General features: G+C 40.2%; 1 protein-coding gene across 27 annotated transcripts in view; it reads left to right on the top strand.

The window, feature by feature from the left end:
- TCF7L2 (transcription factor 7 like 2) overlaps positions 1 to 11,701 on the top strand; it is a 290,074-nt gene extending 278,373 nt beyond the window's left edge. For 18 of the 27 annotated variants that reach the window (XM_040361586.1, XM_040361587.1, XM_040361603.1 and 15 more), the window contains 2 exons: positions 1,021 to 1,093; positions 9,324 to 11,701. In XM_040361586.1, coding sequence (XP_040217520.1) covers positions 1,021 to 1,093; positions 9,324 to 9,750 — 500 coding nt within the window. In that variant the 3' untranslated portion in view covers positions 9,751 to 11,701. Of the gene's footprint in view, positions 1 to 1,020; positions 1,094 to 2,683; positions 2,757 to 4,328; positions 4,355 to 9,323 lie in introns of those variants that run through there. The other 9 variants (XM_040361598.1, XM_040361594.1, XM_040361607.1 and 6 more) reach the window with 4 other exon arrangements.
- The last annotated feature ends 6,657 nt before the right edge of the window (positions 11,702 to 18,358 follow it).

The following is an 18,358-nucleotide window of genomic DNA, read 5'->3' as shown; positions in this document are numbered from 1 at the left end:
TGACAGCAGGAGTCTACGATTAGGAGTCTACAATCTTTTAGCTTGCAGATGCTGTCTTGCAACTTTTACAGCATCCTGTAGGTTTTGTATATTCCTTCTGTGTTTTTTTTTATTCATAAACTTTTTGGTTCAGGCAAATTTGATAGTTCTTTTGTTCTGGGATGGGACTTGGATTTGTTGTGATCTCTGTTCAGGCTTCTGTTTTATCCAGAGATCAACTGTGTCTGATCCCAGGACAATTGAACTACTATGCTTCTTGTGGACCAAATCTCCCATAGCCATAGAGATTGAACTTATTGCAATTGGCATGTCTGTCTTCAGTCATGGCAACAGTCAATGTAACTTTAGCCAAAACAATCTAGAAAGAAAGGTAATGCTGTCCCAAAAATGTTATTTCGGCTATAGGTAGGTTCTGGTAGGCCAAGTTACCCACTGTCTTCTTGTATCTTGTGGGGATCTACCTGGCTCTGCTACTGGACACCTTGGAGGTTTTGTGTCTTCCTGCTCTTTGGGTTTTCCCACTCTTTCTGTTAAATTTTTTATGATAAAATGAAATGCAAAGTCCAGCAGGGAGAGTGGGAACCCTTTGGAATGGCCACATCAGGTGTGCAGAGCCAGAAATTCAGTGTGGAGATCTCATCAATAGACTCCCCCAAAAAGATATAAGAAACCATTAGAGAGGTTCAAGTCCTGGCATCTACCAAACACTGAAATACCAGTGTTGGTGGTGTCTAGCCTTTAATAACAGTTATAAAAAACAGAAAATAACGTTTTCTAAACATGGAAGACCCCTTTAGAGGGAGATACTGCAGCTTTAGTTGTTTCTGCAAATGAAGCATAAAATATGCCACAATCATTTACCTTTTCATGGACTTTGTTTAACTCTGTGATTTTTTTTTTTTAATTAAAGTTCTACGCTTTTTGCAATTAGTAACCAGTTCATTGATTTCTTTTTATTTTATTTTTCTTTTATCTCTTCCTGTTCCCTTTTCTGCTGGCTTCTGTCTTGAACTCATTCAGACCTGAGCGCACCTAAGAAATGTCGAGCGCGCTTTGGCCTTGATCAGCAGAATAACTGGTGCGGTCCCTGCAGGTGTGTATGGTTATTCCCAATATAGCTATGGCTGGTTTCACCGTTTACTTTTATTTATTTATTTTTCCTTTTACTTGGTAATTTCCCACTCTGTGCCTACAGCTAACAGCTTAGTCGTCAAGTGGTTGGTGGCCCCTTGTTGTTCCGACACACCAGACTGGCCAAACACATGTCTGGCCACTGCTGTTTCTCCGTAATATGGGAGTTCTTGGACAGTGGCTGGGGTGTGCTGTGGAATCAGCCCCTTAAAAAATCTTCAAGGTTCTAGTAGTTCAACTATGAATCTTTCTGCCTTGTGTTATTCCTATAACTTAAAGCAAGACTTATAACACACTGTTTTTGTTACTAATATGTGTGTTATAGAATAAACCATCCAACAAAAATCATTTAGACATTGAGTACAGAAGGCTAAGTCATATTCTGGGTCCTTATATCTCTTGGGGACACCTAACTTACAGGTTTGGTTTTTTTCCACTCACCTTAAGGATGTTCCCCATTCTGTTGCATTCTCTGCAATATGAAATACATTTAAAATGCAACAGAGAGAGTGGGAACCCCCAGTTATTGGTAAAAGGAAGGTTTGCAACGTGGGAACGGAAGACCAGGGATCTCTAAGAGAATCTGTGCAAAAACACACAAATATTTTTATAGCTGGCTAACCGACATTTTGTGATTTAACAACTGGAACGGTCTCATTTCTAAAGGTTCCCAGAGAAATGTTGGGTTGCATTATCATAATTGTTGGTTTAGTTCAAAGATAGAAAAGTTGGGATTCTTGGGGAAAAAAAAGCTTATTGTTAGGAAGCTGAAAGGGTTTTTAGCAGCAGCAACTTCTGCTTTTCTTCCCCTCTTGGTATGCTACATCTAAAGGCCCTTAACCCATCACTGTATTTAACAAAGTCATTCATTGCTATCTGCTTGTCATCTACATCTCATAGACCTGATAACATCCCTGAACATTTGCCTTTCCTGTTGCAATGAGTGCACGTAGACTTTTTCCCCTTGAATTTTACAGAAAATTGTACAAATACTGCAGATTCAGTTAAAAAGAAAACAATTCTGTGGCATCTCAGAAATTGTGAGGCATCCTACTCATCTACCATTGGTCATCCAGCCACTTTGACATCCCATATCATTTCTTTGAGCATGTTACGATTCCCGTTCCATGTCAGACACCCTTCATTCATGGACGTTGTGTGCTGTGAAGAATGATAGCATCCCAAAACCTGTAGTATCTGAATATTTTTACTGTGCTGTACTGTGCTGGCTTTTATGTTACTGTGAAATAAAAATGTCAGCCCTTGCGCTGGACTTTCGCTTCCTGCTTTGCCTGGCACTGGCTGGTGAACATTTCACGGCTCACTGTTACAGAGAAAAGCTGGTTCGTTGTCTTTGTAGTCCACCAACCTGGTCCAACATAACAGACCTATCAACAGCTCTGGAAACTCTGTGTGTTGGCAATGGCATGGAGGGGAATTACCAAATAAAACAAAAACTGTTTTGTAGGTATCCTTAGCTAAGAATGTGCCTCCAAGTGAGAATTATACACCATGTTGTTGTATTTTCTGTGTGTTTACATTGTGCTAACAGATGCAAATGCTCCTAAGAAGTGTCGGGCATTGTTCGGACTTGACCGACAGAGTCTATGGTGTAAACCGTGCAGGTATATACAACAAGGCCACTGGGAATCAATGAAATCCCTTCTGTCCTTCCTGAAGCCTCTTTATGATTGCACCCACTCCTCTCTAATGAAAATTCCTTCTTTCTTTCCTCTACATTTTACTGGTGGTTGGAATCCTTACTTTAATCTCCTCTTAAGGCATGTCATAAAAGACCAGAAAATACATTTTTCTGGTGGTTAAATCTCAGCTTATGTAGTAGATGAGAAAATGTGGGTGAAAATACCAAGCAGCAGGTAGTTGAAGGTAATGAAGTAATGAAGAGGTGTTCTTTATTGACACATAGGTAGCCATAAATAGCCCAATGAGGACACGTAATGCTTGAAATCGGGGCTTTGTGTGTAATTGTCAGCCTCTTAAAGGTTGCCACAACTTTATCTAATTCATCAACTGTTGCAAGTCCAGTTATGTTTGCTTGATGACAGGTCCCCTTAATTAAGTGGTAGTGTCTTAGTTCTTAAAAAAAGTTTTACTTTTACTGCTGGCCCTCCAAAATTGTTGAGTTTAACCATTTTTCCAGAGAAAGTGAAAAGGATAAGTCAGCCGTGAACATCAGAGGTTGGTCTGACATACAGGTATCATCCAATTGCCAAAAGTCTTTCTTCTGAAAGACCTTTTCTTAAACATGCTTGCATCACCCAAGCATACACGTTAACTCCTAGTGGGCAGAAAATGCCTGATGCAGGATTTTTGTCTAGAAACATTTGAAGCTGTATGGTTTTATTTTCCCTAATATTGGCTGTGTACCAACCTCAAAACCCCTAAAATTTTCTAAATTGTCCAGACTGGGCAGAGGTCACCATAAGTCTTTAGATACCCTAACTCCATCATAGTACTTCCAACATTATTTTATGCAGCAACAAGGCCTGCTATGGGTTTGAACTACCATGACTGTGGCTATGAGGCTCACCAAAGAAAGACAGATTGCTGAACACTTGCCTTTTTCTCTGGCAAACCTTATTGCTGTTTGGAAGTTCTCTAAATTGAAGGCCCTTGTTGAATATGGCATATGTATGCTAACAACTGCTTTCTCATTGGAAAACCTTTTTGAGTAACCAGAAGTGCTTATGATGGAGTTGTTAGCTATTGCTTCTACATGACTTGTTCTTCATCCAAATATCCCAAGCAATGTGCCAGTTGAGCACATTGCTTGCAAAGGTCAGATCCTGCGCAATAAGCCTTTGACTTGCAGGTCAAGTGGGCTTGTTTTCCATAATGAGACCTCTCAAGAGTATGGTTCAATAAGGGTGCAGAATAGCTTTCCTATATTAGACACTGGAAAGTGGATCATTTTCTTGGGGAAAGCTTTGTAGATATAACCTTGCATTGAGAGCACAATGTCAATAACTCTTGAACTACCATCCACACAGGAGGCACAAATAGTAACCAACGTGTTCACTGTAATTGAACTGTGACTCATCTCGTAGGGTCTAGGTAAATGATACATGTCAGTCGCTTTAGATAAATCTTGGTGGAGGGACTGCAAATTCTCACTTTCTTCCTTCTTAATGATCCTTTTGGTTAAATATGTTATTTCTTTATTCTGATGCAAGCAGTCTTTGAATTTGGAATGTAACAATGGTAGGTATGGCTTCCTCCCTCTCTGTGTGTTAACATGTGTCACTTCATCTTGTGTTTCATGATCTTAGCATGTAGGCCTAAGACCATTTTACTGAAAGCATTCAATGTCATGCAGTCAGTGTTGGGTATATTAGGCAAAAACACTAGCTGGTCTTGTTGAAGCTGAACTCTAGCCTTCCCGTCAGTCTTGCACATTATATAGGCTCCTCCCCAGTAATAATACTAAATGAATACTAAAGTCTAATTTCACTACATGCTGTGAACTTCTCTCAGTGCATATTAAAAGTTGCAGCAAGTCACCTCGTTTCCTGGCTGGAGTACATCCAGCCCAATATCTAGCTCTTTTAAGCCCAGCCTTACTGCCACTAGTCTGTCCCACCCCTGTCATTCACTTGATATTAGTTTTTTTCAGTCACTGAGGATCAGCACCACATTTGGACATTACCCAGGGTGGCCTACATATAAATGCAGCCTGCCTAGGACCACCTACTCCTCCAGATTAATATCTACCCATTTAGGCATTTTGATATTTGCATAACTCCTGCCAATAGCCAGTGTACTGCTTGCATCTGTACTGATGGCTCTTGAGAGTAGTACTGAGGCAGGTTCTGGGATGTTTTAAGAAAGCTATGTACAATACCCCGCCAGTCCCTCCCACCAGCCAAGAGCTTCCCACATTGCATAGAGAAGTGCAGAAGTTCAGGGATGATGTCACATGGTCCAAAATTAATTATGTAATGGAAAGGCTTTATTTCAAATTTCCTTAGCATCATAATAGGTAAAGGGGGCTGGGGAGAGGAACAAAGGACAGCAAAATGTTAAGCAGGTAGGCTTCAGCTTTAACCATGGTAAGGCCTACCGGGATTTACAGTTCCTTCGCAGTTAGAAGGCCACAGGCTATCCAAGTCTCATTGGAAGATTATATGTGTCATGGAAAACTAAGATGGAGGTCTTTCTATTACACATTTTTTTTTACAAATTATGTTGTATCTGAGGCTTGGACAACAAGTGGTCCTCCAGCTAAGGAGGAACTATCAATCCTATTAAGCCATACCATGGTCCACAAGACCAGCTAGAATTCTGAAGTCTTCTACAGGCTGAGTGGCTGCAGTCTGCTTCAGCCAATAATGTCCCAACTCAAGACTGAAGAAGGTAGTTATTGGGCTCTGGGCAGCTATGCTCATTAGCTAGAGAGTTGCATGTTTTTAGCTTTTATTACTTGTCTCTATTTGAATAGTGGAAACATGAGTACATTATCTGGTATTCGAATAGTATAGTTGCAGGTCATACATTTTGCTTAGATACAGCTAAGAAGTATATTGTAACAACCGTGTGATACCAAAAAACACTCACAAGTCATCCTAATCTCAACTACTAACTTGTCTTCTCCTAACCCATGTCAAATGTTTAGCATGATCAGCACATACCTCCACCCCATTCTCCCATCCTGCCATTCATTCTCTGCTTGAGCATTCAGTCCTGCATGATCCAACTTCACTGACTGTGTAACAGTAATATTTTTAATGAAAAATATTTTATTCTAAATTTAACTGGTATGGTGTGCCAGTATGACTCTCCCATAGATATTCTACACAAGGGTGCCAGATTACCAGCTGCTGTAATCACCTTTACTAGATGTGCATGCTGCATTATGTCAGTCAGCCTTTACTTTAAGTCACCGGCATATATGGAGCCTATATATTTGTCAGCCCTTATCTATATTAAGATGTAGTAATATACAATTGAAAAAAAGTATCATTAGTGCAGGGCATGAATAATAACAGCCACATCTCCTTCTCAGAATTTCCTACAGTAGGTGAGAATTAAAACACCCCTATTTTGCACCGTCTCTGCTATGCTGTTTTGCATAGCATAGACGTCATGATTTTTTTCAGCTGCAAGGGAAAAAAAGTTTTCCCAATTTTTAAAGTGTATGCCTGTGCAAAAAAAAATAAAAAAACATTTGAAGTACCGGTATATCTCTAAATCATGTTCACATGTCCCTGTGTTTCCCATAAAAAAAAAAGTACAGAAAAATACCCGTTGATCGCCAGAATTCCAGTGAGCTCCTAATTTCCTGTAGTAAGATGACAACACCACCTCTGCTGCACTGAAACTACAGATAGTGTTGTCAGCCTTGAAATTTCCCTTCTGGACGAAAAAAACAAAACAACCCCTTCCCCACCTCAATATCATAGGGAGTAAGTATTTTGTAGTCCAACAGGGATGAGTTCTTCCATACAGGGCTCCTGAAACTGTTAGGCATTTCAGTGCAGCAGAGGCAGCATTGTCAGCCTACAACAGGAAGTTAAGAGCTTACTCAATTTCTGGATTTAATAGAATTTTTCTACATTTGCCCAAACATTCACTTTTTAACAGTTCAAAACAATCCCCTACTTTCCCCTAGTCCTTTTTTTAACGCACAGTTGTGTTGTGAAATATAGAACTTATTTATGTTATCCTTGGTGCCTTGTGAAGCTAGGTTTACTATATCACACAAGGTTGCTTTTAAAATAAGACTTTTTATTTAGCACCCCAGGTCCCTTGTGGAACTCAGTTTACTATGCCATATAAGGTTTCTTAATAAAAAAGGACTTTACATTGACCACCCCTGGTGCCTTGTGGAACTAGGTTTACTATACCACACAAGATGTATTTTCTATATAGCATATATATTTTCTATATAGCACTATATTTACAGAAACCCGATGACTTGTGGTGATGAGTCAGAATGTACTTGTACCATTTCAAGTAACATGCAGCATTTTTTTTTTTTTTTAATTGTTGGATGACTTGGAACATTTTGTTTTTTTGGTCATTCAGAGATAGTCAGTGCTTAGTAGACCCAAATAGGACAAAATAAGACAGATTAATTTAGCGTTAAGAACTAATCTAGCAGTCACCCAATATTTTAAATGGAACATAGAGTTCATTTTCACATTTGAGTTATCTTTTTGAAGCTATTTTTTAGGAAATTGAAAAAAAATAGTTCTATGTATGTATTAATGTATTTAGTTTGCAGTCTTACCCATACTCTCTCTAATGGCCAGCTGTATACCAGAGTAGGCGATTAGCATCCCTGCTTCATGGCTGCAGAGAAAAGCTTTGTTACCCTTTAGAAAGGCTGTTACTTTCAAGTTAGACCAGAGTGGTAGATTTGCACTGAAAATAAAGAGCAGTAACATACAATCAATTTACAATATTGTTAAGCAGGTAGCAAAGCTATGTAATGGGAATATATGGGTGCCAAAAAGTCCACATATATTTACCGACTAAACAGGAACTAGCATTTTTAAACTATTAACATACATTTAATTATAATATCTTAGAAAAGTGATGCACCGAAATTTTTTCCACCAAAAATTATCATTATTCAGAGTTGTGCTGATAATGGCTGCCGAAAACACCTGCAATTTTACTGTGCTTTTCATAGGTCAAAAAATTCATGAAAAACGCAACACAGGTGCATTTTTGTAATGTGTTCTTGCTGCGTTTTCAGTTCATTTCAATGGCGAGGTGCATTTATGGTGCAGTTTTTTTAACTAACCAAATATGCACCAAAAATGCAGCAAGCAGGATTTTTAACACCGCTTCAAAAAGGTGCCCATAATGGCCGACAATAAATTCATATTAATTTAAATTCATGATATTATTAAAAAGGTCGAAATAATAAAATTATTTATTATATATATATATATATATATATATATATATATATATATATATATATATATATATATATATATATATATATATATATATTTATTTATATATATTTTTTTAAAACATCAATTTCTGTTTCATTTTCAAAAAGTGCATCCTTTTTTCTGAATTTTCATTTCGGTGCACCCCTAAAAATAACACTCATCTAAATATATACAGTAAACTAACAACATTCACAAATATATCTAAAAATACTTTAAAAACACAGTTTTTTTTTTGAGGAGTCATGGAACTTTTACTACCATTGATAGCCACAGAGGGGACTTAAAGACATGCATTCACGGCAAAGTGACAATGGGATTAATTTACTAAAATTGGAGAGTGCAAAATCTGGTGCAGCTTTGCTTAGAAACCAATCAGCTTCCATTTTATTTTATCAAAGCTTAATTGGACAAGCTGAAGATAGAAGCTGATTGGCTACCATACACAGCTCCACCAGCTTTTGTACTCTCCGGTCTTAGCAAGTCAATCCCCAATGTCTGCTGATAGCCCGTAAATAGGCCCATTTATACTACCTGTAGGTCAAAAGTTTGTAAAGACCCCCTGTCATTGTCACATAGACCTTGACATAACTCACATTTAGCTAGCTCTGAACTAACAAATAACTAAATAAAGGCCCACAAGATTGGTCTCAGAACTTGAGCCTTTTGGTGACTCCTGCTCAGGGGCAGACTGACAACTCATGGGGCCCCCAGGCAATAGGAGATTATGGGGCACCGAGCAATAGGAGACTATGGGGCCCCCAGGCAATAGGAGATTATGGGGCCCCTGGGCAATAGGAGATTATGGGGCCCCCTGTGCAATAGGAGATTATGGGGCCCCCAGGCAATAGATTATGGGGCCACACAGTATACACACACACACATACAGTACATACACACACAGCCACACAATGTACACACACAGTATACATACACACAGAATACACATACACACACTGAAAAGGTACTAGAGAGGCGGCGCAGCTATAATCTTGGGATTTTTTTTAAATGGGGCCCCCTAGTGGAATGGGGCTCTAGGGCAGTGCCCGAGTGCCCGAATGGTCAGTCCGCTCCTGCTCCTGTCTATAGTAATATTGAAAAGGAAGTTCCTAGGGGACACACAGTTGCTTAAATTTAGCTGATCAAAAAGCTAATGTGTACTGCTCAGAGCCCAATGCCAGTTTCTGTCTGTTTGTGGACTGTTACGCTACTTATGGTTTTTCCAGACCGTGCTTACAATGGACTCTTTTCCCCCCCCGTTTTTAGGAGAAAAAAGAAGTGCATTCGCTACATACAAGGTGAAGGCAGCTGCGTGAGTCCGCCATCTTCAGATGGAAGCTTACTAGACTCTCCTCCTTCTTCTCCCACCATGCTAGACTCCCCAACAAGAGACTCCAACTCACAAAGTGAACAAACACAACCTCTATCTCTATCCTTGAAGCCTGAACCTCTGGCGCGGCTGTGCATGCCTCACTCACCTCTGACAGAAAGCCCAGTCCGGAAGCCCAGCAACCTACCAGCTATTATTTGTCAGAACGGGACAGACCACAGTCACCAACCCGGCTCATTACAGCCTTCAACACCGTACTCCTTGTCAACAGCACAGCCGTCAACGTCCTTCCTCTCCACACATCGATCCCTAGCTGGAGCTCAACTTCAGCCGCTTTCCCTCGTCACAAAGTCATTAGAGTAGTACATAGCCCAGCACTGTTTCCTGGCCATGTTATTTTTTAAATATTAGTTTATCTCGTATTTTTTTTCCATGATTTTCGTATATATATAATTTTTTTTTTTTTTTTATTTGTGCCAAGCGGCTACTTTTAGTAGATGTTTTATGAAGTTCATTGGTCAATATTTGACCTGTCTTTTTATCTCCGCCTTTCCGATTTGACTGTGCGGGGCCTCTACGAGCCCTCGGGGTCCTGCCAAAAGAAAAAAAAAAAATTTGTATCATCAACTTCAGTCTTTTTAGCATCGGAAGAAGGGGGAAATTATATATATATAAATATATGAAAATTACAAAAAATACATAACTGTTATGTAGTTCTGATAGGTTACTTTGAAAAGACTGATTTAAAGAATAATAATAAAAAAATTCAAAAAAAATGTAAAAAAAAAAACAAGCAATTTTGAAGCAGCCCTCTAAGAAGGAGTTGGTTCTTGATTATTTGTATTACATACGAGCTTGCGAACCAATCATCTTACATCCTCTTTGTACTACCCTCCAGGGCACGATGAATGCAGAGCCCTCTCGTGAAACAACTTTTATTGTGATGTTATTGTTATTGTTGAAATGTACAGAACACAAAGGGTTAAAAATGAACAAATGTGTTAATATGCCTTCAAATGGTGGTAGAAATTTTTTTTTTCTTTTTTTTTTTTCTTTCTTTTTTTTTTCCTCCACTGGGGGAAGGGATGCTACATGGGAAATTGGGTTGGGTACGTTGATTTCAGAGCCATTGGACCAGTACGTAGTATTTATTACCTAGAATTTGCTTGTGTCTTTTTTGTATGTCGTCCCTTTTTTGGCAAAATGTCTGTTCCCTGTTTCTCAACGCATTGTATAAAGTTTTTTTTTTTTCCCTGAGTCTAAGCATCTTATATATATATCATTTGTACAAGGTTTTTAAGTTTATATATAAATTTATATATTATATATATTTTTTTTTTGTTTTGCTGTATGAAACTCTGTTGCCACCAAAATGGACGTTTGTAGCTGCATTTTAAAGGATCAATATTGTACAAAAAAAAAAAAAAAAAAAAGACACATTTGCTTTAAAAGCCATTAAACCAAGACTTGAAATTAACAAGGGAATGCGACCCGCGCTGTTTCATCAACAGCACCTTGTAAATGACTTATGGTACAGGAAACCCACCTGCGCCAATAGAACTGTAGACTGTAAAGAGGAAAAAAAAATTGATGTGCCAAAATTCCTGGTGATAAACCCCCCTTGTTTTTGATGCTGTATTTTTGTTCCTCATGTTTTTGATGTGATGTTACATAGCTAGATACGTACGTAGATTTTTGTCATCTTAAACAAGTGTTTTTGGTAGGAGGGTGGCTGGGCAGCATTAAATAAAATAAAAACATTGAGGTACAAAACTAACTCCCCCCCTCCCCCCATGGGCCAAAATCTTGTACATTAGATTACTCACAAAGTGAAAGACTGCCACTTTTATGCGCGCTTGCTACATATAGGTAGGTAGCAAGCGTTACAAATAAAGAAAATTAAATCAGAAATAGGCATGTTGGTGTTGCAAAAAACAAAAAAAATAAGTAAAAAACAAAAAAAAGAGAAAAATAAAAACGACAAAAAAAAACTTGAGCAAAAACTCAGAAACTGTTTCATCCGTTCATCGAGTGCCATTGTATTTGACATGACTCAATTGTAAATCTGTCTGGTTTACTCTGGTTTATTAAGATGCGAATTAATAACTATAACATTTTTGTGAATACTTTGAATGTTTCCTAACAGCTGTGATGTTACCGTTCAGTTCTAAGATCTTTATTCCGATTTAATTTCAAGATGGTTTTTAAAACCATGCAAAAAAAATTTTTTTTTTTTTTGTTATGAATTACACGTTCATGCTGTACAGTATCTGTAGCATGCAGTTCTGGATTAATAAAATCGACTTAGTATGTGCACGGTGTCATGTGTCCCTTGTTTTTCCACAGCAGCTCTGAGATAAACAAGGATCAATGAATAATATGGTGTACATGTGAGCAAAAAATATCACTTTCATACTTGTTAAAATGCGTGTCTCTTTAAAGAGGTTGTAAACCCTTACATATGCAGTGAAGTGACAGGCCTCAGGTGATACAAATAAATAAAACAAATCCTTCTACATATGTTGCTCCTGTTTATCTGCAGCTCTTTTCTACAGCCATTCAAAGTACAGGAATTAGACGCCATTTCTGGCCTACAGCAGGCAGAGAGCAGGAATCTGCTGTTACACACTGCACAGCATAGGAGCTGAGTGTAATCTGAAACCTGAGTGGAGGGACAGGACAATCCCCTCTACACAGTATCATAGAGAAACATTCACAGCTGAGGCTGTCAATCACCTGCTATGTGCTGGAGGGAGGGTGCCTCCTGGGATTGCTTGGTGTTCATATAGACTGTCAGAAGTGACTCATGCAGATAGTAGAAGAATCATAGAAATCACACTAAGTGCTTTGGGTTAGGGCAAGTACACACTGTAGAATGATATGCTTTCTTTTCAATAATTTAAGGAATTTTGCAAAGGGCAAAGGTACAAACATTATCAAATAGATGTCAAAAGATGGATGCACCCTCAAGCATGATCATGGGCCAGCTTGTCTCATTCAAGTTACATGTAGACAGTAAATGAACCCCCCCTGCTGGGAAGGCCCTGGCCAAATAGAACTGTAGCTTACCAAGGTTGTAAAGCTCAGTAATTGTAATTACCCAGTGAGGCACCGTACACACGACCGAGTTTCTCTGCAGAATTCAGCCAGAAACTCGATCGGAGCCGTATTCTGCCGAGAAACCCGATTGTGTGTACACTTTTGGCCGAGGAAACCGACGAGGAACTTGTCGAGCCAAATAGAGAACATGTTCTCTATTTCCTCGTTCGTCAATGAGGAAACTTGGCTCGCCAAAATCCTCGGCGGCTTCACAAGGAACTCGACGAGCAAAATGATGTGTTTTGCCTGTCGAGTTTCTCGGACGTGTGTACGGGGCCTTACAATAAACAGAATAAAGTCGCGACTACACAAATGCGTGTTAATAAACTGGGGCTCAGGTATTATCCCTGCTATACTGAAAGGTGTGGGTGCTATATGGTCAAATAATGTTCTTTAAAGGGCAGTGCCTTGCACCCAAATAGGTTAGGTTGGGAAAGGCTCTGTGGCCCCCATAGAAAAATGATCAGAATTATAATGAAAAGAGGAAAGTAGAGGGAAGAAAGGAAAAAGAGAGAAAGAAAGACAGACGAGTCTCCTTGACCCAGACATCCAACCCCCAGGGCACCCCAGTTACTCAAGAGGTTGAACAGATCTATTCCAGGGATTCCACGTTTTTTTTCAAACCTGGCTTGTTTGTCCATGTGGATACATGTACATTTTTAATTACTCATGATCTTTTATATTAATATTATATAATATTTTATATTCATATTAATACATAATATTTTATGTTTGACCAATGCAACATTGACAATGGGTGATATTATGGTAATTTTTAGCTGCTAAAAAAATAAGGGTTCGGAGATGTCTGGGAGTCTCATCTGACAGACCCAGAATTGCTGAACCTTTGGACAGGACCACCAGACATGATACATATTTCCCTCCTGCCCACATCCTCGAAAACAGGGGCAAGGTGCCAGGGTAAAGTTTTGCCAACCTTGCAGGGACAACACCATGTAATTCCCTTCCACTAGAGAGGTATTGACCATGGTTGACCAATGTATCCACTATTCGGCTTCTCTAAAACCTCACCCAAGTAGGACTGCCAAGCTGTCTTATATGAATTTTTATTGCTTTGGCTCATAAATAGGACATATAACTCTAATAGCCCTCCATCTGGTCCCTACTGTAAAGTCTCTGTAAAGTAGGAAGACTGTCTTATCCCTCTATGGTCTATAAAGTGTGATATCCTATCCTTTATTGACCCACCACGCAAACTGCTGGGGGTTCTGCTCCGGGGGGGGGGGTGCAGATTATTGAAAAGGAGGCCACTGGTGTATGAGGTGATTAGAAAGCATGTCGTTTGCATGTTGTGTCCCAGAAATGTAGAGATTGTGTTAAAGAGGGGTTCAAAATGGCCTGACACTCCCTAGGGAGCCAAAACAAGAGGTCTATTGGGAGGGCAGCACTAGCTTGTGACTACAATCGAACCCAGTCAGGTTTATAGCCCTTAGAGAAAATTTGGTATAGCTGAAATGATTGAGTGGTTCTGTAATAGCATAGAAAATGGGGAACTCCCAGACCGCCTCACCACTGTCAGATGTTCAAACTGTAGCGATCTACCCTACAACTACCACTATTCCAAATAAATTTGAAGATCAATAGGATGATGTGCTTTGTTAATTTTTTATTTCAAGGGTTTACAACCACTTTATGAAGACTGCTAGGAAAGAAAAATACATTTTGATCCTGCCAGAAATCAAGTTAGCTCCAAACTTTCTGTTCTGGGCTGATAATGCTGCCTCTGCTGCACTTAATTCCCAAGCAGTGTTGTCAGTAATGCCTAGGTTTCTCTTTCTGGACTACAGAACACCCTACCTTTTTCTACTCTCCTTAACATAAGGGGAAGGGGTCTTATAATTCACAGGGGAGAACACAGGCAGGGCTGACAACTCTTTGGATTTGAGCGCAGCAGAAGCAGTGTTGTTAGCCCAGGACCACAAGCTAGACTCTCATGCATATACTTCAGTTATGTGTAGGTCTGTACAGAAAAACTTACACTAGTAGAGAAAGCAAGATCAGCAACATAAAGAGAAAAGCAAGGATTGAGTCGCCACCTATTAATGCCAAGGCCAAGCATGAGATCAACCCAGGGCAGTACAAGATAACCAGACACACAGAAGGACAAATGACAAAGATGGCACCCAGCCATAAATCTAAGAAAGTGTTTTTAGGCTGACCCCATTTAGACCAATTCGCTGTACCTATTTCCCTAAATAGTGAAAAAAAATCTGGAGAACAGAATAATGGAAATTTATGTGGGTAGCAGGAATTAAACTAGACACTCAAGGTTCATAGCGACATAAGTCAAAGTTATAGGTAGACGCGTTTCACACAGCGGCGCCTCACTGAATATGCGCAGCGCCGCTGTGTGAAACGTGTCTACCTGTACCTGCTTTCCTGTCCTATGGTGTTATTCATGTTATGGATTTTATAATAAAGAGACTTATTACCTTGGTGTGCAGCCATCCATTCCTTCTTATCCAACTGCATGGCTGGCGAGCCGAGGCTAGCACCCCTGGGAGGAGTCCATTCCCCAGCTCATCTGGTTCCATCACTCACCTGGAGTGGCATTTTCTTTTCCCATTGCCAAAGTTTATCCAAACCAGCCTTCCATGGTTATAAGGAGTAGTAGTACATTTGCCTGTGGACATGTTCTGTAATGTAAAAAAAAATCCACTACTCTTGGTAGCTTCAGGACTGAGGAAGCTACTTGGATGAGTAGCAAACATCTTCAACATTACAGAAAAAGTCCAGTTGAATGTGACTGACTACTGCTTGATGTCTTCTATGCTTTCCTCCAGTATCTAATGGTGGAGTCTGCTTGAGCAGGAGGTCTTCAAACTTTTCAATATAAATATTTGCAGGTCGAATAAAATCTGTTTTATAAGTGAATGAGTCCTCCCATACTTCATGGACCCCACCAGTCTCCCCTTACTTCAGGGTCCCCATCAGAGCCCCCGCCTTACATCAGGGGCTCCCATCAGAGACCTGTTACCAATGTAATACTTACAACGTGGCTCTAGCAGCAAGACGGGAACTGAGAGCTGCAGCAGTTCCATCCTCCTGTGAATGCAGGGGCAAGCATGTCATTGGTTGCTACAAAGCGGCAGTTCTAAAAACCAGTGACCAGGATGATAATGCAGCAGGAGGGAACCTGTCCTGAAGGGTTGCTAGAGGCCACAGGCAGCCTCTGCTGATCCGAATCCTCAATCTGTGCACATTAAGGATATGCCACTGATCTTAGCTTTGGGACGGATGCGTAGTTTGGAGACCCCTATGCTTGAGGGAGGAGTCAACTGGCCTAGATAAACCTTTCTGGCCATTTCCCTGCTCTATCCTCCATGGGCAAAAACATGTAAACATGCACAACTGTAACATAACCTTTTAAACACCATCTTGTATCTGTAAGCATTTTGACACAAAGAGGTGGTCAACTCTAAATCAGTATGCTGCAGTACAAGGCAGACAAGTGTCAGGCAAATAAAGCAGAGCAAGGAAACAAGCAACCAAACAACCAAAAAAAAAAATGAAATCAGAGTGGCAGAAGGAAGACATAGTTACATAGTCAGGTTGAAAAAAGACACAAGTCCATCTAGTTCAACCATAAAAAAACTAACACAAATTAAATAATATCATACAATCCCATATACCCAATTCTATACGCACAGTTGATCCAGAGGAAGGCGAAAAACACCAGCAGAGCATGATCTAATTTGCTACAGCAGGGGAAAAAATTCCTTCCTGATCCCCCGACAGGCAATCGGATTTTCCCTGGATCAATTTTACCTATAAATGTTAGTACCCAGTTATATTATGTACATTTATGAAAGTATCCATCCAGACCTTGCTTAACCACTTAAGGACCGCCTAACGCCGATATACGTCGGAAGAATGGCACGGCTGGGCACAATCACGTACCTGTACGTGATTGTTAAAGCCCAGCCGTGGGTCGCGCGCCTGCGACCCTGTCCGAAGCTCCGTGACCGCGGCCGTGGCACTCGCGGACCCGATTGCCGCTGGAGTCCTGCGATCGGTCCCCGGAGCTGAAGAACGGGGATAAGAAGATCTGGCTAGCAGTCAATGTGCCAGTTTATTGCAAAAGGTGTTCAGTAGAGTTGAGATCAGGGCTTTGTGCAGGACACTCAGGTTCCTCCACAACAAACTGGTCAAACCATGTCTTTATGGAGCTGCCTTTGTACAAAGGGGCAGAGACATGCTGAAACAGAAAAGGGTCTTTCCCATACTGTTACCTGAACTCAATCATTTGGAGGGTGGCTACACACTTTTTCCATTAAGGTAGGTGTTATTGCAAGGGGTCATTGATGATCTGCTGGCAATACATATTGTTATTTGTATACAATACTATGCATAAAATTAAGAGGTGTAAAGAAATGCTGTAAAGTAAGAATGCTTTCAAAAATACATATTAGTCTTGTTTATTTTTTATCAATTTAAAAAATGCAAGGGAAACAAAATAAAGATATAAATCAAATCAATATTTGACGTGACTACCCTTTGCCTTCAAACCAGTATCGATTCGTATGCCGCGTACACACGATCATTATTCGGGTTGTAAAAAACAAAGTTTTTCAGGCTCTAGAAAAAACGAAGTTTTTTTCAACTTCATCATTAAAACGGCCTTGCCTACACACGATCGTTAAAAAAAAATGCTCTAGCAAAACGCGGTGACGTACAACACGTACGACGGCACTATAAAGTGGAAGTTCCATTCGGATGATGCCACCCTTTGGGCTGCTTTATCTGATTTTGTGTTAGTAAAAGACAATTCGCGCTTTTCTGTCTGTTACAGCGTGATGAATGTGCTTTCTCCATTACGAATGGTAGTTTTACCAGAATGAGCGCTCCCGTCTCATAACTTGCTTCTGAGCATGGGCGGGTTTTTACGTCATTAAAGCCCACACACGATCATTTTTTACAACCCGAAAAACGACAACGTTTAAAACGTTGTGAAAAAATAGAGCATGTTGGGAAAAAAAATTGCCCGTTTTTCAGAACCCCAAAAATGCTCTGAAGCCCACACACGATCGTTTTAAATTACATTTTAAAGAAACGTCGTTTTTTACAACCCGAAAAATGATCGTGTGTACGCGGCATTACCTTTGTACACTTTGTACACTGCACAAAGTCAAGGATTTTGTAGGATTGGAGTCAGGTGTATGATTATTCAATCATACCAAACAGGTGCTAATGGTCTTCAATTTTATATGTAGGGTTAAACACAGTCATTAACAGAAACAGCTGTGTAGGAGGCTTAACAGTGGGCGAGGAACAGCCAAACTCTGCTACTAAGGTGAGGTTGTGGATGACAAGTTTCATGTCAGGCCATACACCATGGCGAGACTGAGAACAGCAACAAGACACAGGGTAGTTATACTGCAACAGCAAGGTCCCTCCTAGGCAAAGATTTCAAAGCAGACTGAAGCCCTGTACACACGCTCGGGTTTTCATGGTGGTAAAAAGTTTGCCATGAAAACCGAGTGGAAAGCCGAGAACCCGGCAGGAAAACTGCCATGGAGCTTTGGCCGGGAATCTTGGCTGTGTTTATACTCCATGGGCACTACCTCGCAGTGTTTCCCATAGCGTATTAGTAAGTCTGGCGGTAAAAAAGCCGCCGGGAACCCTGACGGGGAAATAGAGAGCAGGTTCTCTATTTTCCCGTCGGGATTCCCGTCTGTTTTCCTGACGGGAAAACTGTGAGGAAGCATACACACATCCGGTTTTCCTGGCCAAAATCTCTCCTGGCAGTTTTCCTGCCTTGAGGTTCCAAGATGCGCTGTTCAAGCTCTTTTGAAGAAGCACAAAGAAACAGGCAATGTTGAGGAGAATAGACACAGTGGTTGGCCACAGA

Source organism: Rana temporaria, chromosome 8, assembly GCF_905171775.1.
Source record: "Rana temporaria chromosome 8, aRanTem1.1, whole genome shotgun sequence".
NCBI classification, from domain to species: Eukaryota; Metazoa; Chordata; class Amphibia; order Anura; family Ranidae; genus Rana; species Rana temporaria.
Note: the sequence above shows the minus strand (reverse complement) of the source record. Positions and strands in the feature narration are given on the sequence as shown.